At 40.9% G+C, this 23385-nt stretch overlaps 1 protein-coding gene across 2 annotated transcripts in view; it reads left to right on the top strand.

Moving 5' to 3' along the window:
- DPP10 (dipeptidyl peptidase like 10) overlaps positions 1 to 23385 on the top strand; it is a 430530-nt gene that overhangs the window by 171130 nt on the left and 236015 nt on the right. Inside the window, exon 1 of one of the 2 annotated variants that reach the window (XM_064435153.1) lies at positions 18712 to 18927. The exons of the other annotated variant lie outside the window; for it this stretch is intronic. Within the exon in view, the coding sequence (XP_064291223.1) occupies positions 18856 to 18927 (72 nt within the window). The 5' untranslated portion in view covers positions 18712 to 18855. Of the gene's footprint in view, positions 1 to 18711; positions 18928 to 23385 lie in introns of those variants that run through there. 2 annotated transcript variants of the gene reach the window in all.

Below are 23385 nucleotides of genomic sequence, written 5' to 3'. Positions count from 1 at the left end.
ATTTTTATCTAATCCTGAGCAATTTTTTAATGCTGTTATCTAAAATAATTGTCTGGTTTTGGATTAATTCATGTCAGAAATGAAATCTATGTTTGCCTGACTTAAGGCAGCTGTTTCCCCAAATGCATTTGGGTAAAAATGGACAAAATACTTTTGAATTTATAGATGAAATGGAATGGAGTCCCTTGGAGTTGACTATGCAACTTTTCTAATTTTTTAAGAAGTAAAGCAACATCCAGAGAAATATTTACTGAAGAATATTTTTATTATTTATATTTTCCCTCCTTGGGAATGCATGAAGCCTTTATTTCTTTTTTTTTATTTCTTCTTCTGTCATAACCACAGGAATGGGATATACACAACTGGCTGCCTGTTCATCACCTCTTCCATCTCTAGAAATACTATGGGAAAGTTGGTCTCCCTTTTTCTCCATCTACTTCCAGCTAAATTTCTTACACCTGAACCTTTCAGATAATCATCTAAATTTAACAGAAGAGTTTCTGTCATAAATATTATTTATTGATCACATATTTAAAAATATAATTAAGGTCATGTGACTTTTAATATTTTCAGATTTGTCACTTATAAGCCTAAACTTCCTAAATAAGCCACACTGGAAAATAACACAGTTCTGCAAATAAAGGAACATAACTAATCAACAATCAGATAAGATAATTCTAATTACAGTGTAAAAGATAGAGGTAGGGAGGGAAAAGAAAAGGAAGAAGGAAAGTTTCTTAGGAGTGATACTGGTTTAAAAAAGGGTCTGAGGTAAATGTTACTTTAAAAGAAAAATACAAGCATTTTTGTTTGTTGCTGAGTTGAACAGAATGCTGTTTGTTGTGTCAGAAGCTTTCCCACCTTGTGGTTTAGAAGGTCCCTTGCAGGGTGAGTTATGTGTCTGTGAGCAGAGGGCTCTCTCAGATCAGCCAGGCTCTCACCCTGCCAGGACCCAGGAACATCAGGATCATTTTTCTTCAGTCACAGCCTGTCTGTGGAGGCGCAGCACAGATAATTTAAGCCAGAAGAGAAGGGTGGTGGTTTCAGCACAGGAGATGCAGGGTGCTGGTGCTCTACCATCAGTGTGCCCTGCAAAAACCTTCACAGCCCCCAGAGCTGGAAAGGAGCCCCTGCCCCACAGGACCAATATTGTGCCAATATTTCCACTGTACCTTTTACTGTTGTTTGTGTAGTGGACATAAAGGACAAGAACTTTTCTCCTTTCACTAGCAAGTTCCGTGGCTGTTCTTCTGTAGCAGATATTTCTAAATAAAAAGTCTTCATGCCATAGTTTCTATTATAAAATGTATAAATAATAAATCTTAAAGATGGTTTCCAGTGAACACAAAATTTCAGCTGCAGAGATGACTTTTTCATTCTTGTATTATGAAATGGTAGATAAATAGAATTTTATTCTGATTGAGCTGTGGGTTTCTTCTAAAAGGTTCATCAATACATGGGCCTTGTCTTTCCACTAAAGTAAAATTTATTGGGCAGCAAACTCGATTTCAAACTTAAATGAGAAAATTAAGATTTTAAAAGTTCTGTCTATCTGCAGATGTAATTAATGATCAAAAATGCAATTAAACATTAAATGAGTTTTAAACTTGTGGAATAGTTTCCATAATGAGTTCCTAATAATAAACGATATTGAATAAGTTTGAGAATAGTTTAAGTAGGCAGTTGCTTTCAACAAGTGCAGTTCTATAAGGCTTTTTTTTTAAATCAGAGAATAAAATGTATATACCAATGGAAGATATCCATGATTGATCAGTGGCATATTTTCAATATCTATTAGCTGAGCTGATATTATTATTCAATATCTATTAACTGAGCTGCTACAACTAGAAATGTACAGATGATATTGGTACAAATACCAACACTTTGTCATTATAAACAGCATGGTAAATTAATTCCCTGTTTATTTTTTTTGGAATATCCCCAGGACAAACTTTGATCAGTGAAATTGTCCCTTAGCTCAATAAGTAGACTAAACATTTAGAAGATGCTTAAGTAGAGGCTGCTGGTTTTGAACTAGGAATGATTGAGTGAAATGTTTCCAAATTACAATTTTTAATCAGAAAATGCAGTTTTGTTGGAAGCAAATAATTCCAATAGGAATATGTCCTTTTCTGTAACAATTCTAGAGGTATTTTTCTCAAATGTAATTATTTGTTCCAGTTAAGTAAAAAGAGATTGATAAGATGATGTTTTATTTTGACTCATTTTGCTCTTTTTTTGGTTTTACACTTAGAGAATCCTATTATATTTCCAACTTTGAATAATCATAGTGAGATTGCATCCTGTCATTCTTTTAAGTTATTTTTTAATGAGAGATCTCTATTACTAATGGTGCATCTTCCCATTAGCCTAACAAATTCCTGGAGAAAATCAACGGGTTTCTAGGAAGAAATGTGAATGGCAAATTAAGTTCAAAACCAAAGGAGCTTGTGGAAATTTTTTTTATGAAGTTTGAAGGCCATTACAGTAAATATGACTGAAACTCTCAGCACAGAAGATGCAGACAGGAGGGTGATCTTTATGCCCATCTCTGTTACCTCATGTTATCCTCTTCTGTAAAATGTTAGGTCTGGATTTTCGTGGTACACCTGATATTAAAACCTTGGTTTTAAAAATCCTACCCCTTCCAAAGAAAATGTGTTAGACTGAGAGCTTGTGCTGTGTCATGTGAGGGAGAAAAGAGAGGAGAGGGCACAGGAAGGAAATAGGTGCAAATCAGGATTGGATTTCTGAGTGGTGTCTGCATGGCTGTGACAACTGTTTTGATGTCACAACTGGTTTTGAAAAATAAGGTGTTGACGAGTTTAAATTTGTTATGCTCACATTTGCTCTAAAAGTTTTCCTTTTAAACTAAAATTAGTGAAATATTTATTCATTTTTGTAGTGTTCCCTTGGATAAATCAACCTGTTCAGAAGCAAGAAACCATAATCAATGTACCTGAAAAGAGAATAAATATTCTATATAATTTATGGTTAGTTCAAAATTACTTTGTGGGTAGAGTGTTTCAGGCTCCTTTTTGAGTCTTTGTCTTCACTATATGGCACCAGCACTGTACCTGATGTAAATGGTGTGAAAGTAGTTTTATTTGTGGTGCTGGGTTCACAGGGATGTTCTGTCTTATTAAATGGTCTCTGATGTGTTCTTTCTTTTCACATTGGGATGATATAAATTACTGTGGTTTGTTTATGTGCTTACCTAACCCATCTGGAGATAAATACTGAACATTATTTAATGAAACACAATTAAAAACATTACCCACACAATTAGCCATTTCCTGTAACTTTAATAGGAACATTAAATTATGTTGAAGAATTGCAGTGTGTTTAAGACCAAGCAGTAATTTAGGGGGAAGTGGTTGCTTTTCTTTTCTCTTTAATAAATAGCCCCTACATGTAGGAGTACCATGAGTCCTGGAGGGCTTCAGTCACAGTAAAAGAGAAAGCAAAAGTCTGAAATTGCCACTCTGAGTTCATGCACAAATTGCACAATGTTTATTTAGCTCAGGCCCTTTCATCATTTGCATCATTCTCAGACCTACTGTAATCAAGGTGTGGCCTTTTTTACTCTATTTTGGTATTTTGGTGTGATTACCTGAGATTTCCTCTGAGGGGAGTGAAGTTTGCCATCTGTGACAAACTTTGCCTGTGAACCTGTAATTTCACTGAGCACAGCATAGATGCAGCAGATATTTTACAAATATTTTTAGTTGTGTCTCAAGAAGTGAACTGTTATAATAATTTTACTTCCTTAGTCTAAAAAGCATTCAGAAATTATTTCTTATATAATATGGTTCTATTAGTGGTGGGTTTTGCTAGAAAATCTTGGAATGCAACTGTTGGTTTAGAGTAATGAAACAGAGCGTTTTGTTTCATTAAAGGAAATCTACTGCATGTCTATAGGATGGACACCACATCTATCCCATGTGACATTCTGTACCTTCAGGCCTTAGAGCAAGAAAACCAAATGCATCTTTTTATTTCTTTTCCCGTGATTTGAGCATTCAGTAACTAATTTAAGAGTCACTATAAATAAATGCAGAATTATTTTAGCTTGGCTGCAGACAGGCTCTGTCAGCTTTTTGTTCCAACAGTGGTAGTTTCAGGCTGATTCCCTGCAGTAGCTTCATTGATCAGAAGTCCACTATTGTCAGTATTGAAATGAAATCACAGCTCATCAGATACATTGTTTTATCTCATGTTCTAGCTTCCAATTTCTCTTTTCTCTGTTTTGCCCCAGTCTGTTGAGATTGGTCATGAACATGTAGGACTATTAACCTTCTTTTCAGAACTGGAAGGAAGGTTACACCCCACCCCATTTCATGGACTGATGTGTAACACATCTTTGTCCATAATGGTGTCCACAGCGAGTGTTGTTTCCATTAAAGTCAGGGCAAAAATACACTGCTCACCATATATGTACTCCAGTTGTGTGGAAACTTGCAATTTTTGGCAGGTTTATTTAAAGGTTGTGGTGCATGGTACTAATTTCATCTTATTGTCAAATGGCCATTTATTAAATCTTCTTTAGGAAGTTAGAATTGCTCTCAAATAAAGTATCTTGGTGCTGTCGCCCTTTCTTAGGATTTAATGGCATTGGTGTGATGAGTGACTCATTTGGATTCATTGTTTCATTGTTTCTACACGTTGCCTCTGCTGATGCTTTCCAAATTTTCAGGGTCTTTGGAGATTTATGCATTCAATTTGTTTGTTGCACATTGCTTTTCCATGGATCTTTCATGGAGGGCTGGGTTTACCTAGACCATATCATTATTGCTCTATGGCCACACATTGTGGCTGCTGTCAGTGTGCTGATATAATCTATTTTTTACAGCAGTGTGGAAAGGCTTCATCCACATAATGCTGCTTTTCTGTTGCCTTTTGCTTTGGAATTTGCTTAGAAAATAACTGTTCCTTTTTTACATCCTATAACACATCCTGTACAACAAGTTGGTAGCTGGTCTCACTATTAGGATTTGCTTTTCTTCTTGTGGTAGGTGCTGGTTTCCCCAGTATCTTTTATCTCTTATCTTTTATAAAGCTTGAGCTATGTTAATGAGATCTCTGTATGGAAATATAAAATTATTGATATTGTTTACATGCTACCAAAAGACGGGATTGCTCCTCTTTTGTTCTCCTTTTTTAAAATTTGAAATAGGATCCTCTACCAGCAAGCAATAATTTTCAAGGATAGAAAGAAGCTAGAAGTTAATAGAGCAATTTGGGAAGAATAATAACCTTAGGTTGTGGGCTTGATTATCCCCTTGTTTACACCTTTCAGAATGCACAGGAAGAGTTACCATAAATGTGTATGTTGCTTGTTTTACAAAGATGTCAATGTTTGCAAAAAATGCAGGAGAACAGCAAAGCAGCTTCAATATTTGGCATTTGTAATGGCACAAAATGAACAGAAGCATCCGTTCACTGCAACATTCACTGGGGAGATCTTGTGAAGGGCTAACATAACGCGTTCTCTTTATTCTCTGGGAATGAGAAACAACTGAGCTATAGCAAAAATGGGCACCTTCCAGTGCCAGAGAGGCCACCCCAACAGACAACTTGTCATGTTAGAACAGAACCAAACTAAAAAAACTTCAACAATTGATCCTGAAATCTGCAGCCTTATTTTCTAATGTGGTTATTGCTCTACTTGGCAAACTTTAAAAAAAGGTTTAATACATGTAGTGTTCTTTCTTAGATGTAGGAGGAAAAGATGGAAGTTCAGAATGTTTTGTTCCCATTTTTGTATGAGGGATGGATTGTTTTATGTGGAGATGACGAAGACAAAAGAACTTTACAGTATTCTGTGTTTTGATCTGAAAATCAACGATTGGGTGTCTGTTTGGCCATAGTTCTGGAAGTGGAACAGGATGTGAGGCTGTGAAGCACTCCTGGTGTCCCAGAGATGCCAGTGCTGCAAGGGCAGGAAGCCAGGTCCAGCTCCCAGACTTACTGACTGCTGAGCACCTAGGTCTGGTGATTCTGCTTTAAAAATCCACATATTGCACATTTGCCACTGTACTTCTTGCCAGGTGGTTCCGGATGAAGCACTGCAAGTTAACGCTTCAGTTATGCACTTTGAAACTGGGAATTGTTTACCCAAACCTGGGGAGAGCTGGAGGCCCCTTTAATCTGAGTAGTTGCAGTCAATTAACATCCATAACTTACACTTTCTACTGTAAGAAGGTACCCAATTCTGCATTTGAAAGCTGACCTAAGCACCGATGCAAAATACCTTATTTTGGCCAAGATTTGGATATTCTCTTTGTGTGTCAGTGTCTGAACATTTGACTGTTGCTTCCCAAGTTGTGCTGGCTGAGGCTGGAGCTGAGTTACCCTGAGATGCAGGAGTCTGGAAAAGGCTTTAACTTTGATGGTTGTCATCCAGAGTAGACCCTAGGAACAAAATTAACCAGAATTATTTGGAGTTATTTCTTTCTCTTTTAAGGGGTAAATGTTGTAGAGCATTTTGTCTGGTGGATAAGGTTGTGTAAACCCTATTGAAACCATTTCATTAACCACCTCCAAAGTGTGACTTCAAGCTGTTCATGTTTAATGAAGCAGTGGATAGTTACTTCTGGTAGAACTGTGATTTTTAAATTTTTTTATTTTTTTTAATTATAGGGCAAGAAATTATAAACAAGGACAGATCCTCAGTGGGAAATAAATAATTTCGGATGTGTTATCAAGCACTGATTTTTAGTCATTAGATATAATTAATGTAGTAAAAATTATGTCAAATTTTGACCTGACCCCAGTGTTTTTTTAGACTCTTTTGTGCATAAACATACATAGAATTTCTATCATTTAAAACTATCTTGGCATCATTGTGATGGCTACTGTGCTTTTGCAAATTACTTTGTCTTCTTTGTGGCTTTGCAATTCTTCTTCTTGATGACACGTCACTGATAATGTCACTTTTAACAGTGACTGTATGAACACTAAGAATTACTAATAATTTTCTGACAGTCTGTTTTTTAGATAAAGACTTTCCCTTCCTATCTTTCTTTCCATGAGAATCCAATGGTGACAGATTTTCAGAAAAACAGTGTCTAAATCTTTGTGTTTAAATATGATTTTCTTCACATGGTAGGCTGTACTTCAAGATTAGGAAGATAATAAGACATCTCCTTTATTTAAAGTCAAGTTGGAAGGTGTGATACAGAATAACCTTGTGAAGATTTCACTCTGCAGCAAGTAATTAAACACAGTTTAAGCATACCATAAAGTATGCAATTAAAAAAAAAAAAGTAGTTCTTACCGGCAGGTAATACAGTAAATTACAGTCCTGCAATGTCTTTTACCTGCTACTCTAGAAGCAAACACAGAGATTGTCTTTTCTTGAAGGTCCTTTGATCAGACAGCTCAATGTTGACTAACCTGAAATATCTGTCAATGTGTGAACCCAAAGGTCAAAATAAGGATATGTTTCATAGGAGTGGGAAAGGGATCTGGACAAGAAAATATGAAAGCATGTGGACTCATGGATATTTTTCTTCTCTGCAAAAAAAAAAGTTGTTATAAGACCAGTTATATCTGGTAGCATTGAGGCAACCATCTAGTGTTTTTTAGAGTTCTTTTCGGTTGAAAACCATCCAATCTTTACAAAGTGCTCCCATTCATTCTGCTTTAAAGTTACATTTCAGTACATTGCATAAAGCTGATTTGATCAGGGGTAAAGAGTTTGTTCTTAAATTCCCATGTGTGCTGCAGGCTGCAGTCACCTATATTTGGGTGAATGTGATTAAAGATAAAATGGGCATCACAACTGATTTCTCTAAGAACAGGACTATGCAGAAGTCATATAATTTTCATCAGTTTGCCCTGAAAATAATGTGAAGGTAGAAAATGAAGATTAGCAGTCTTTTTTTGCATTCTTCTCCCCTTTTCCAGGTCCCTTTGTTATGGAAGGCAGTTACCTTCCTGTGTAGCAATAATTTAGACCCATGTCACCGTTGTAATGACTTTGGAAAGCTATAAAGACACAGTTTGCAGAGTTTTAAAGTATGTGCTTAAAGTATATTGCTGTTGAGCAAAGCACTTAAGCAAGTGCTTAATTTCAGGTATGTGGTGAAGTGTCATTGGGTTTATTTATACAGCAGTCTGGGTGGCTGAAAAGAGTATTCAGGCCTGAACCCTGTTGCCATCCAGAGATGAGTGTGGGACAGAAAGGGAAGGGAATTCCAAGCACCTGGAAACTGAGAGTTTGAAGAAAATCCTCAAATTCCTCTTGCTCTTTTCTTGAAGTGCCTGGAAACCACCTCTGGCAGTACCTGGGCAATTCAGATCCAGTTGGTAATGAGGGAAATTCCTTATCATCAGGAAGAATCATGCTCCTGAAGCATTCCTGTGGTTTCTGTAGTGAAAATGCTGGTCTTGCTCCAGAACAGGCTTTTGAAAAAACCCAGATATCCACAATCTTTAAACACTTTTTCACATGCTGGGAGATTAACCAGATTCAGGGAAGCTAAATCTAATCAGGTTTTCTCTTGATTAAAAAAATTCAAATTTCTTTAACTGCTCCTCAGACTTTCTTAATTACTCCCCACCTTTTTTTCTTTTCTTTTTTTTTTTTTTTTTGGTAGTGCAGTGACCAAAATTAACAAGACCCACAAGATCGATATTAATCAGATCAAATATTGGTTTTGCTGGCATATATGTAAGCCCTGCTCTCCATCTCTCCCAGGACTGAGAGGTGGTTATTGGGTAACAGCATCAGCCTGCAGAGTCCTGTTTATCTCATGGACTCCATCCTTGTTGGTCCTTTCCAACTCAGGACATTCCATGATTTTATGATTCCCACTGCAAGGTGGAGCATGGGACAATGTTTCTGTGCTGCCTCTGGGCTGCAGTTCATCCTCCTGTTGCTTTTCTGCACAGATTTCAGCTCTGTGTGGGTAGCACTTCACACACTTCTTGATTGAGTTTCACATTGTTGATTTTGGATCATTTTTACAGCCTGTTTCCAATTCTGATTCTGTTCTTAACTGTCTGTAAGAACACTCCAAGAGCTGAAATAGTGATGAATAGTGATGGACTTGCATGAAAAGTCCCTGAGAGTTCCTAATTGAAACTACTTCCCCTTTTGACAATTCAGTATTAAGAACTGACATTTCACACAGCTTGTCAAACAGCTGTGCAACAATAATTTCATCTAAATCTAATTTTCTTACAAGAAAATCATGTGGTATTGTTCTTGAAGTCTTGCAGCACTTTGTCCTGATTATGCCTAGTTTGTTGGTTGAGTGAAACGAGAAGGGCTGGCTATTATCTTGTCAGGATAAATTAATGCTGGCTTTTTTTTATTGATTATAAACCTAAGTTTTGTAGGTATATATTTTTTCCATTTCTTAGACCTAACAACTAAGCTGCTTGGGTGTACTTTATTCTCCCCTTCCTTAGAGTTTTTGCCATTCTCCAATCCACCAGAATTACTCTTTCTTTTTGAACTCAGAGATTTCTCTTAAATAGTTCAGAGATGGCTGAAGCCTCAGATATTTCTGAGTGAGATTGATTTTTTGACTGGGATGTTGATCTATCTATTTGTTTATTTCCTTTATATTTTTATTTATATGTTCTGGTCTTCATAACTGGTGAGCATATAGTTAGCTAATTATCTAGCCTCAGAGTTTTTTTGTGTGACAGGAGTATTGGAAACATCAGCCTTATTCCTTTTCTCCTTCTTCTTTTGAAGTTTGCTTTCACAGAAGACTTCTCTCTTTCACCTTTCTCTCATTTTTTCCTAATCTTCTCATTGGAATAACTGCAACTTCAGATTCTTAACCAGTTCTTTTATGTTCCTTCTATTTCCCTGGTGGTTTCTCCTTCCTTTTGGAAGACAAAGTACTGTCCCTGGTGTGTTCAGAAAGTTGACATAAACTGTATAATAAAAATCCTTCCTGCTGCCTGATCCATCCTGAGGGTGCATCTGCACATTACTCCCGTCAATACATAGACATGAATCTCAGGATGTTTGTGGGGCCTGGGGCTTGTGCTTGATTTTCAAGGTTAAAGAGGGACAGAATGACTCCCTGCAGTACAGCACCCCTAGCTGTGGTTCCTTTTATCTTTATTCAGTCATTCAAGGAGACATTAATTCCCCCTGGCTGGTGGAACTGCAGACTTCAGAACCAGCAGAAGTGTTATTGGTACAGAGGCAACACCTCCCCTTCCCTTGTCCTGCTCCTCTTGAACAATTTTTTGTCCTTTTACAGCAAAATCCCAGTTCCACAGCACATCCCATTAATGCTCCAGTGCTGCTTCCGTTGTTTACCTTGTGAAAAATTTCAACCTCTTGCAACTGTTTTTCATTTTCATGACATTTACATGTCACTACCTTAGATACTTAGTTGGTGGCTCCCTTTTTTCCTTTCCTATAATTCTGCTTTAATTTCCCAAGCCTGAGAGTTTCAGACTTTCATAATATCCCCTTTTTTTTGCTCATCTGTGATTTTTTTCACTGTACCAGCCTAGCTTAGGGGTGCAATGTGAAGGATAGTTGTTCTCCTTAATAGCATTTTATTTTTCTCAAACCTCCTGGATTCTCCAGGGTTAGAAGCATCAGCAATTCTTTATCTGCCTCCCCTGCCCAATAGCCTGTCGAAATCCTCAAGAGGGTTTCTCAATGTAGCTCCCAGATGAGTAATGATGCTGAGGCTGGGTTTTAGGTATTTATTTGGAATCAAAGTACCTGTGTGTCAATATGTGCTCCTGTGTAAGTCTCCTGAGAGGACACTGTCAGCACACTTGGGAAGTCTGAGGTTTGTGTCTAGTTCTCAAAGTCAAAAATAGTCCCATACTTTCTGTAACCCTTCTCAATGCCTCCTTGTAAGTCTTCAACTGCATTGTTTTCCCACTGTCTGCATTTTTCCTTACACACTTTGCTTCTAATTAGAGATTCTTGGTTCCAGTACTGAAAGGGAAAGAGCTCTCTTTTGCCTCAAATCACACTCCATGACTTCAAGTACCCTTAAGTATCTCTGCCACCTTCTTTATTGAGCAGAAGTGCTGAAGTGACTGCCAAACTGAAAAGTCACAGGATGAGATCCAAATGAAATGTCTGGTCACCATAATCAGAGCTAGGACTGAAATGAGAGTTCAGCCATAATGCAGTCTAAATGCTGGGTTCATTTGGGGTGATGCTTTTTGTTTTGGAAAAGCTTGATTGCATTAACTTGTGCTGCTGGGAACTGAGTAGACTATTGCTGAGTAAGGTACTGTCTTCTCCTAATTATTCCTCTCTTTTCTAGATACTTCTGTTTCTGGGACAGACTACATCAACAATTTTATTTTTTAATGGGGCAACAATGTTTGGAAACATGAAGGAAGACATGCAATAAACTAGTCTTAGAACTTATTGCTATACTTAATATTCTTAAATATTTGCTTTTTTCAGTTAATGTTGCAATTGCCAATGTCCAAGAGAGATCCTACAGTATTTTACTGAAGAATTTGCATTATAAAAGCAAAATTCCTCCTAAGTCTTGTATACTCGCATATTGTATACTTAATATTTTCCTCACAGCCTTGACTGGAGAATACTTCCTTCATTTGCTAAAGGTTTTTTTTTTTTTTTTTGTGTGTGTGTGTATTCACATAGTTGTTCTGCTTTGCCTTGGGCTGTAGTTGTGTTTCCTTGATGGATGAATAGCTTTCTGTGTGGATAATTTGTATATCAGTTTGTAAAACATTTTCACATCCTTTGGGAAAGAGAAGGTATTACACATATCTTGGATAATGGATGCATGTATTATTGTACAACTGTTTGATGCCTTTCATTATGTAACATCTGCAGTGGATGAGCAGGCTCTTAGCAGAGTTCTGTGGCAGCACAATTTCATATTGCAGTAACAGCATGGAAAATAGCTCCGTAGTCCAGTTTTACACAAAACCTCTTCTCCTTCCCTTTGATGCAGTCATGAGTCTTTTGGGATGGTAAGAACTGCTCTGTCCAGTGACTGCTAATCAGAATTAAGGGTATTGAACAGAGAACAGCACTGCTGTTCTCCACTGTTTCCCCTCAATGTTTTAAGGCATCCTAAAATTATGGTGGCCAGTGGAATTGTCATTTTTAAACCCAAACTGTGCAGTGTTAGAAGATTTTTGTAGTTTTCAGCATAATGTAAGTACATGTAGTCATATCTCAGTTTCAAAGGAAAACAATTCTCAACAGAAATTTGGTGTTTAATCACTGTCAGCTTCATGAGGCTTGTTGGTTTATTTGTAGAGTAAATTGGAGCTGCACGGAAAATACTTCAGAGGAAAATCAGCCTACAAAAATGAATTTTGATCAAAAGAGTCAGAGGAATGATATAGATTTTTACAAGATTTTAGAATAGGAGAAGATAATACTTTCTAGTGATATTGGATTATTTTCTTTCTGGCTGAAATTAATTCAAGCATTCAATCTGGGTAATTTTTAGTATTAAGTGCCTAGTCTGTTGAGACTCTGTTTAACATCCCACTTCTTTCCTGCATCCCTCATGGTTAAATATCTGTGAATCTAATAATTCTTCCCAGAGCAGCAGGGAGATCCTGGATTCCTGAATAGGCCAACTGCATTTTTGTGAACTATGATTTAGATAATAACCTGGACCTGCATATTAATCTCAGTTCTTTATCAGTTGTTCACCACTGACAGGGGATCCTAAGGGAACCATTTTCTGTCACTGAATATCCATGTAGGATGAAGTTCTTTGAGGAACAACTGCGTGGCAACCATCAAGAAGAAAAAGAAATCAGCCTCTCATTTGTGGTTTTAACCATGAGGCTACTCTAGTGATCTTTTTGCTTTTTCTAAACACATTTCTGATTTATACCTATGTTAATAGGTTAATAGGAGAATTCCTAGTTCCCAGACCAGTCATTTGTTGACCAAATTTAAACTTATTTAATCTCTAAAATATTGACAGGTTTGCAAATATATGATTACACTGTATTTCTGTATTCATATACTTTGCTACAAATATTCATTAGGAGCATTTTAAGGTGTGAACCTTAATTTTTTCGCTGAACAGGCTGATCTTCAGTACAAATTGCATTGTTTTCTCCCTCAGTTTCAGTTGTGTCTTCTTGAGAGTTACAAAGTAAGCTGAAAGCTTTTACATTCAAACTCCGCTGTAACAAATTTTCGTGGGTGAGGAGTTCTTAGAGTAACATTTGCCAGATTAAAGCTACAGTGCAATGGTCAGAGTATGGGAAATGCATATTTCAAAATCTATAATCTAGTTTTGCCTCTTCCCAGCCTATTCCATAATTTGTATAACTGCTTTCTTGAGTAAAAATAGTGTTAGTGATAAGCACAAGTATTATTATATTATATTATATTATATTATATTATATTATATTATATTATATTATATTATATTATATTATAATTTATATTATAGCTGCTTCATGTTAGTGAACTGCTTGTGAGATCTGGATCATTTGATGAAGCTGCCATTAGGATTTAAATTCCACTAATACATTTGGATAGAGTTCCTCCATAGAGATTTTGGGAATAGTCAGACCTGCCCTATGAACTTTGAACTATTGTTAGAATACGATGTTTGTTGGATAATGAGAGTTATTTTTGTCTGTACTTGGTCTTGTTCTCTGTACTTTCACTGAAATATTTGCATGTGTATTTTAATAAGTCTTGTAACTTTTCTGCAGGAATATATTTGCATTTATTTGTATTAACTCAGTGTTTGCATTGATTGTTTTATCTAAAACAAGACAAGGAGAGAAAAACATGAGTACAATTTATTCACAAAGAAAATAGCTTTTCACTGAAGCAGGTGTTCAAATGAAATGTGTTTCTAAATGCAGACAGTGCCTGGAATTTTCCCTCTATCAAAGAATTTCTTAAGAAGTAAAGTTCAAATATTCAATTATTTAAAGTCATAATTTAAAAAGCATTCTCTACAAAACCACAATCTGTTTTTCAGCTTTATGTGACTCAGAGTGGTTTTCTTCTGGAGAACTATCTTTGGCTTTTGCAAGCCCACAAATCCACTTAAAACGCAAGTGAGGAACAATCATCTTAACTTTTCTTGGGTTTTGGTGACATTAGTTTGATTATTAAATTCACCTTTATAATTTCAAGAATTTTTTTTTTTATTTTTAGCCCAGTTGCCAGAGCTTTAAAATGAATCAGAAATCCATAATCAGAGTTTATTAATAAGATTTGATTTGAAAAAGCTATTGACAAGCTACCAAAAAGCTCTCAAGCCATGACCTTGCAGCTTTCATAAAGTCATCAGCTGGACTGCACAGAGGCTGTGGGTAATATGATGAGAGCCTTTTTCCCTCACTTTTCAGAGCCTGAGTGCTGAAGTTCTTGGCTAGATGTGATTGACAGTCTTTTAATCTCAACTACAGAATGACAGAATCACAGAATAAGCTGAGTGGGGAGGGACCCACAAGGATCATCAAATCCATCTCCAGCTCCATCACCGTGTGCCCTAGGGGATTGTCTAAAACCTTCTTGGACTCTGTCAGACTTGGTGCTCTACCGATTGGCTTGATCACAAAAAAACCCTGCCACTCTCTGTAGGAATGGCTCAACTGGATGTAAAGAGTATAAGTGGCTTCTTATTTCTGTGGGAATGCTTATAAATAGGTAGTATTTTCACCTTCACTGCAATTGCACAGTAAAGAGGGCCTTATAAAACACAGAAAACAGAACTGATGCAGGCTTGTTCTTTGAAACTCCACCACTGGAGCAGCAGGAGAACACAAAGCTGTCTGCCAGAGGAAGGGCAGAACCTGCACTGTGCCAGTGTGCTGTGCCTCCTCGTGGTGGCTGCTACAGAGCAGCATCTGCGTGACGCGAGGCAGTGAAATCACTTCATCACCAGGACTTGATCAGCACCAGGTTTCCTGTCTGTGCTGCAGCTCAGAGCCTGCAGCTCCCAGCCCATGTCCCAGTGATTAACTCCTGGCACTTGAGCAGCCTTTGGCACCTGGGCACACTCCCAACATCACCCTGCAGGGTGATGGGCCAGGAGAGTGACAAAGTGCCAGGGTTTCTTCAGGGAGAATAGGGAGAATTCCCCTTACATGTGCTATCCCGTGCTGTATTCTTTTTGCACATATGTATGGCCCCTTTATTTTTCAAACAGTTTCCTGGCTTTCTGGCTGCCTGTCCAAAATTTTTGCTGCACATTAGTCTGCTGTGTCACCACAACATATGTGTGATTGAGTCATGGTGTGCTGCGAGCTGCAACGATTGGTACTGCTCTGATGGAGCTGATATTCAGCTAATGTGGAAGATAAAATAATCATGTTGTCTTTTGACTCATGCACCCAAATGTAAAGATGGAGGAAGTTAAAAGGAGTCTGTAACATAAAATTGCCACTGGAAATTGGATTAATGTAAAATAACTGATTCAGACCATAACTCTATTGCTTTCTGCAGCTATTTCACCCAAGGCTTTGGTACTTTTCCCTGGTGGTACCATGAGGTGTTTGGGTGAAAATGGTACAAGGAACCACCATAAACACCATACAACTTAATTGCTTCACCCATATGGCAGCAGTTTTAGTACCAGGCTCCAGTTTCCAGGATACATCCTATTAACAGCTGTAAAATGTTTGTTCCTTTAAACAACCCAGTCAAATGACTTTTAAACAGTTATTTGCTAAAAAATACCTAAATAAAAGCTGGTGTGGGCATTAGTGAAAACTGGTGAATTAATTAAATATCACCAAAGCATCAATACTATAAACCAATGAACCAACATTCAAAAATATTGATAAAATGTAAGAATGAGTGCTGTAAATAAGAGTATTAACCTTGATTTTAGGAAGCTTTAAATAAGAATCATTGTGTATGCAGCCAATTCCCAAAGTCCTACCCCAAAAGTACTAATTTCCCATAATTCTAATTGATTTATGAAGACCCAACCCAGCATGCACAACCTTTGTGAAGCTTATGCTGCATATCTCAGTCCATTAGAGTGATAAAACCTCACCGTGAATATATTGTTAATGAATAACCAAGCTTCAGCTAAATGATGTCTTTTTTTCTTCTTGATTAACAGTGGAACTCCATCACAATGGGTCTTTTTGAAAACAAGCTGAAAGTAATCTTGATTGAAACATGCCTATTCAAACTCTAAATCATTAGAATTCTTCAGCTTTGATGAGGGCCCAATAATTAGCTGGGTTGCAACAGACCTGTGCCATAAACAGCATGAATCAGAACATGTCTGCTTCTAAGACTTATTATTTGTATTACTGTAGCACCTAGAGGCCACAGGCAAAATCTGAGTCTCCCTGTGTTACACATTGCTGAGAGCAAACGGGGCCCCAGGCCCAACAGAGTGCAGCCAAAATGAAGGCAGGCTTGGCAGTGAAGGCTGCTCTGTGGAAGGAAAGAAGAGCTACAGGCTTGGGAGTGCACAGGATGCCACCTTTGCTGCCCTTTTTGCTTTTTCTTTGCATGTTGTAAATGTTAAACAAAAAAAAAGACAGCAGCAGAGGGCAGGGAAGTAAAGGGACAGGGCTGGCAGCAGCAGGGATGGGAAATAATGAATTATAAGAGAGAAAATAGATGTGTAAAAGGGAGATGGTGTGAAGAGAAGCACAGGAACTGATGATTCCTGATCTGAGAGAAAGCAGCTGTGTAGGTTGTGGATTGTAGGAAAACAGTCTTGTAGTTGGGTCTCATGCAGGGGGCTGTGTTGGCCCTCAGTGTTTTGCTGGAGAGGGATCATAAAGTCGGCAACAACTGAATTTGGTCAGTTAATTTAGACAGTTCTACTCTAGGCATCACCAATTATACTTGCATTGCTCCAGACAGACATTTAGACTGTACTCAAATATTACATTCATTCTTTGGTAGCACCTTTTAAGCATTTTAACAGAGTTTCTGTATCAGCACCCAGTTTTCTTTCCTTAAGACTAACGAATCCAGGTTATTTTCTGTTTTCCTCTAGAGCATGTGCTTGCCACACTTCTGATTCTCCTTGCTACATGTCTGTGCTGCTGTGCATTCCCTGACCTTGGCTCCTGCCCTGCCAGTACTAGCAAGAGCAAATAGAAATGGTGCTGGAGAAACGGTTTTGTGGATACTTGTTTTAGTTTTACTTAGATTATATTTTTCTCTACCAGATGAAACTGTGCTGGAAGACAGTGCTGGAGGCCCTCGTGAGTCAATCGAGGTGACATTCACTGCTCTTCTACTGACAGGCTTGTTAGCCTATTAAATAAAGAAATTAGGTTTGTTTGATGTGATAAACTCTTGTCAAATTAATGGTGGCTATTAGTCATAATCTAATTTTTGTCTAGGTGCTTGCAAAGTTCATTTCCCTGGGGTTTTTTTGTGCCTCTTGACTGTGGAAGAGTCAACACAGCAATGGGTGATAGTGGAAGGTGGAAACACTCAGTTCTCTCTTCTGTGGCTGCCTGGTGTGTAATTCCTCAGTCCCACATCATCTTCCTATCCCTTTTTAAACAGTTCCCACCATAGGCTGAAATCTTAGATCTCTGTCACCACTATTAATTATGCTCACCATCCAGTCAGAATTGACCTTTCTTGTGAGGTTTGATGCAAAATATATTAAAAATGATCAAAAGCTCCCCTCACTATGTGCTGACAGCTTTCCTTCTACCTTGCAGCCTCCTGAGACCCAGGCTGACTAAGAGTGCTGGGGCTCTCTCTCCTGCCAGCCACTCATTCCCATCCCAGTGCTCCATCTCCTGCTTGGAGACAGTCCCGTGTTCTCCTCCTCCTGAGTGCTGGGTGTGAAACCAACCTGAATTACCAAGCAGCCCAGCCCAAGCCTAGGTGTTCCACCTGCTTGGGTTTGAGGCTCTTTTCCCTTAGAGAGGCTTGTGTTCACTATGCCTTGAGCCATTCTGTCTTCACAGTTCAACCATTTACTTCTTGATGGTCAGAATCAAGCTGGAGATGGTCTCCTTCATTCATTCTTATGCAGAGTACCCCTTGAAGCTACCTGATGATATGGACCCAGGGTAAACTGGATCCCTATGGTCTTCCCTGATGTTCTGCTTTTTCCTGGTTCCATATCAGGACCTCACATGCATGGTTCAGCTAAAACGGTCCTTGGAACCCCTTTCACAGCTTCGGGCTTCCTAAGACTAGTGTCTTGGTGCAAACCAGAGTTGTGATGCCCCATACCGAGCTTCCCAGTCCGGGGCTGGCAACATTCGTTCCGGCAGAGCCGGGGAGATGCGCCTCTGGCCTCTCTCTGCCGAAACGCCGTGCCGGGGCTGGACAGCGCCGGGGCTGGACAGCGGCGGGACAGCTCCTGCCCTGCCGGCGAGCCCGGAGCTCTGTGGCACCAGGAGCGTTCCAGCAAGCGAGCCGGGCTCGCTTCACCCTTTGCTTCCCTTTAGCCCCTCTGGTGCTTTCTGCCGCCTCCGGCGGGGGCCGCTCCCCGCGGGGAGGGCGCGGGGCGGTCTCGGCGGCGCGGCCCCCGCCGCAGCCGGCAGCGACGCCCCCGTGGCGGGGGCGCGGATGGTCTCTCCCGGGCCGGCGGGAGCGGCCGTGACACCTGCTGGCGGCGGCGGGCCGGCCCACGGCGGGCGGAGCGGGGGGAGCGGGGCGGGCGGGCAGAGCGTGCCCGCTCGGGGCGCTCCGCGGCCGCGCCCGGCGCGGGGCACGGCGGGGCCGGGCGCCCCCTGAGCACCGGCGCGCCGGGCACTGCGGTAGCGGCGCTGCCGCCGCGCCGGCTCCGCGCCCCCCGCCCGTCCTCCTCTTTCTCCTCCTCCTCCTCCTCCTCCGCCGCGCCACTTCCAGGGGAGGCTGGTGTCATGCGGCTGGCGCCGAGGGAGGGGTGCCCGGGGCCGCAGCAGCAGTGAGAGGCGCCGCGCCGAGCCCCTGCGATGACAGCCATGAAGGAGCAGCCGGCGCACCCGGGCGGCAGGGGGAACCCGCCGCCGCCGCAGCCCGACCAGGTGCGACCCGCGGCGGGAGGCGCCGAGCGGCCGGGGATGGACGGGGCGGGGGGCGGCCGCCGTCCCGGAGAAGTTGTGCGGAGCTGGAGAAAAGTGTGCGGGAGGGAGACGGGGGACACGGGCGCCCTCGGGGCGGTTCGGCCGGGGGGAAGAGAGAGCCCCGCGGAGCTGTTTCGGGGATGCGCCGGGGCCGGCCGGAGGGGACCCAGCCCGGTCGGGATCCGCATCGGGGCCGGGGTGTCGGTCAGCCCGGCCCCGGGGCAGCGGGTCCCGCGGTAGTTTGCGCTCCGCTTCCCCGCGAGTTGCGCCGGGGGAGCCGCACGGGCGGGGGATGCTGCCCCGGCCGCGGGGAGCAGCGGCGGCAGCGGCCGGGGCTTGCCGGCGGTGCGGGGCGCTCCTCATCGGGCGGCAGCGAGCGGCCCCGCAGGCCGGGGAGGTTTCCCGGGGGGATTTTGGCAGCGGCCGGGCGGCGGTCACGTCCCTTGGCCCGACGGTGCCGCCCCGCGGGCTGGCGGGGCTGAGGCTGGCGGGCGCTCTCGGTAGCGGCGTCTCCCGGCACCGGCTCGCTTCGAGTCCTGGGCGGCGTATGAGAGATGGTACCGGGGAGCAGCCGAACTTGGATGTCATCCTCACAAAATCGAAGTTTTCATCGCCAGATCGCTGCGCCTGATGCTCCCGGGCGACAGGATCTCAGGCACCGGGAGGGATGGGGCTGTCCCCGGGGGACCCTCCGGCGGGCGGGGGTCGTGCCGGAGCCGGAGCCTCGCACCTGCCCTCGGCACCGTGGGAGAGGCCCCGGCAGCGCTCAGCTCTCTCCCTCTCCCCCAGGCACCTTATATTATGCGAACTCCAGCGGAGGGTTTTTGGGGGTTTTTTTTTTTTGGTTTTTTGTTTGTTTTTTTTTTTTTTTTTTTGCACATCGCATTGTCCGTGCGCGCCGCTTTTGGTTCGGAACTCCGGCGCTCGCTGAACGGGCTGGCAGGACGTGGGGAGCTGCATTTCACGTTTTCATTCTCTGCTACATCCATCCACGGAGCTGAGCTTTCCTTCGGTACACTCGCATTGGGTGGGAAACGGCAGCAGTGGAAGCTGCTGGGCTCAGGTCTGCTTTAGCAAGCCTGAGTACCCAGTCCTGCAAGCACAGCCAGGCTGCAGTTCAGCTCTGAGGAGTCCACTATCAGTGAACCCATTCATTTAAATAAATTTATGCTCTGCTCTCCGCTCAAAAATGTATGCACTATGTCACATTTTCGTGTAGTGCTGGTAAAATAATACATTTGATCCTTCTTGAATAAATTAATTGCATAAGTTACATGATCTGAAATAGATGGGTAACTTCCACCAGTGCTTAAATTCTGTGCAAATGGCAGAATTTATGGAAAAGTGAAGATCATTTTAAATAGGCTCAGAGGTTCATGGAGCTCGTAAATTTCAAGGACATTGTTTTGCTTTAGAGGGATACTGCTATTAGATGTAATAAAAAGTACTTGAACTTAACCAATCTCTATTTCTTTATATTCAGTTCAGAGGTGTTGAATTGGCAATTGTTGTTGGAGGTGGAAATCTTTTCAAAGCAGGATTAATATTGTATGAAAAAAATTACCAGTTTGACTGCTTTTTTAGGTTGTAATGAGGAACAGCAGTAAGATATCAATTTAAAGCACACTAAATATTAAGAGTTTAATCCTAAATATAGAAATATGACCGCCTGAGTGCTCTGGAGTTCTCAGCCTCTCTCAGTGGTGGATGTGGCAGCCACTGATTTGTCTGTGGGCCTGGCTGAATGAAGTGTAGGTGGGAAGTTCTGTCTATTTGGATTGGGTTTTTCAGACCAAGTTTGCTTTTCTTGATTAAAGTTGATATTGAATCAGCTTTGGTTGCCTGTTGTCTTAGTTGGCAGGGACATCATGCAGCATGGCATGCAAAATGTTGCTTTTAGTGGATAGCAAGTCTTTGTATGGGTTTGAATAGAAATGCCCATCATAAGGACAGAGTTCTGAATCCTGCAGTGAGCTCTGTGCAGAACGAGGCCAGGATTGTGGATGTTCATTCATGCACCTCTGCAGCAGCCAAGATCCATGGGACACGCTCAGCCCTGGGCAAGGCTGGACCAGAGGCCGTGTCTGACTTCGGGATTCTGCTGGAAACCATTCTTGGTGCAGCACTGTGATGTGTCTGGGATCCTGACAAAAGACTATTACAGTTTCAAAGCTTTCTGTTGGCTTTTCAGGGTGCCAGTTGCAAAGTTGGTGCTGTGATGAGCATGTAGGGAAGAAGAAAAGGGGTTCAAATGTTCACTCTGCTTTTCCACACCCCACAGCACTCTCATGGGCTTGCTCATATGGGAAATGCATCCTTCTTGGGGCCTTCAATAAATCCATCTCTGTGTACTCATGTTTCACGTTGCACGTTGCTAGTGAGCTTGTGTGAACTCAGAGTGTCACCACATTTGACACCTGGAGTTTATTGACCTATTTATGACAAGGAGTTGTCTGCTCTGAGAAGAGTTTCCTGAGGCAGCAGGGCCAGCACGTCTTTTCTGGTAGAGATGTAGAAAGTCCTAGAAACAATAAGGAGTTGTACCAAGATCTTCTAAGTGTAAATCTCGTTCCTCTTCCAAAGCCTGGTTTTACTTTTTCCAGAGTCTGGTTTTTAGACTTTTCTGAGAGCAATCATACCAAAGGTGAAGCATTTCTGGTAAATGTATAGGCTTGTGACCCAAGATGGAAGTGCAGATTACAGCAGGCTAATGCTGGCTAATTCTCCACTTTAAATAAAAGCTTGGATTGACTGACTGAAGCATCCAAAGCCATCACCTTATGAATAATAGGATACAACTTCATATCCAACATTTCCTCTGATAGTACTTTTAAACCAAGGCTCCCCTGGGACAAGGCATCCAATAACAACTTCCATTAACAGTGCTAATGATGTTTTGGCATTCGCTTTGATAAATTAGCCAGATTTATTCTCACCTCACTGCTGAGCGATGAGTCATATTTATTGCTAAAATTACAGTTTTACGTTCAGGTGATATATCTGCAGAATGGAAAATAGCTGTAAATTATCTGTATTTCTGGAATGCTCTATCCAAGTGCTCAGACTTCTGTCACTTGAGTGCTATGTCAGGAGTTAATGTGGCTCCTTCAGGACAAAAATGAGTGTTTTTTATCTTGTAGCTCTTAAGAACTGTCTTGGTGTCTTGGGCAATGATGCTTAGTGATCTTTTTTTAGAAGGCACAACCACTTGGTAGTCAGTGGACACAACATATTTGAAAAATAGAATGTACCTGAATGACTTGCTGGTTGATGAATGTTTCTGTCTTTGCAGATGAAAAACTAAGATAATTCCTCTAGGTATTACCTTTGTGAGGCTTCAGTCTGTTTACAAGAAGCCAGATGATCTACACCACCTGGTGCTACTTGCTGTTCTTTGTGTGTGCAGAAGACAGACCTTTGAAATTTATAATCATTTTCTCTCGAGCCTCTTTAACTCTCCCAACCTGATGTCTTTTTTAAAATTGATTTTAAAGCAGAAAAAACAGCAGTTTGTTTTTTTGTTTGTTTGGTTTTTTTGTGTTTTTTGTTGCTTTTTTTTCTGTATATAATTTTAGAATCTACTACATTATACTTAAAACAGGCAAGGTCAAATCAGATGTTGTGTTGTACTAAATTGGGACATTATTTGGTAAGCATTTAAATTACATGTTTAGTAAAAAAAACAAGGATGACTGTCTGCTGTTTGTTTGACTGTTTTGCTTTCAGGAGTTGACTTTTTCTGTCTCAGGACCAGTTTTGGTGGTCACCAGACAAATGGCACATTCTAAAAGTACATCTGAATAAAAGACAATTATCTGCATTTAATTTTTTCAGTGACTAAAGCCAAAACAATTTCTTTTTTTTTTATGGCTTTCTTCATTGTTTTTCTTTTTTTTTTTCCCAAAACCAGACTCTGATTTTGTAGTATTAAAAACACTGATGGATAGCTGTGTCTGTCCAGAGCAATATTCACCCTAATGAGGTTTTATCAAGGTGAAAGGGCTCTCCCTTGCCCCACTCAGTTCAGTTTGAGCTTGATGGGTCAGGAAGAAACTTGAACTTTTAATCACACACAGACAACAGTTGCAGTTCTTGAAAGATTTAGTCAGGTGGTCAAGTTCATGTCCCTCACTCCTGTTTGTGTGCAGAGCTGGCTTCAGGCTGAAATAAGAAATCCAGTTCCAGTGATTAATCCAAAGTGATTTGCATTTTTCCTGCTTACCAGCCTGGTGAAACTTTTACCTCGCTTTGTTGTGTCTCTTACCCAATTTAGTGGTTTCAACAAGGTTCAACACAATGTCACAAAAAGTAGGTAAGAAAAGCCAATAGTAGTGGTGAAATAAGGTTATATCGTTATTCCCTGAATATTTCATAAAGAGCTATCATTTGAATCTTAACTTAAACTTTTAAATTCTTTTT

The sequence above is a fragment of the Passer domesticus genome, chromosome 10 (genome assembly GCF_036417665.1).
Source record: "Passer domesticus isolate bPasDom1 chromosome 10, bPasDom1.hap1, whole genome shotgun sequence".
Lineage (NCBI taxonomy): Eukaryota > Metazoa > Chordata > Aves > Passeriformes > Passeridae > Passer > Passer domesticus.
The sequence above is the reverse complement of the archived record's forward strand: the minus strand, read 5'-3'. Positions and strand labels throughout refer to the sequence as shown.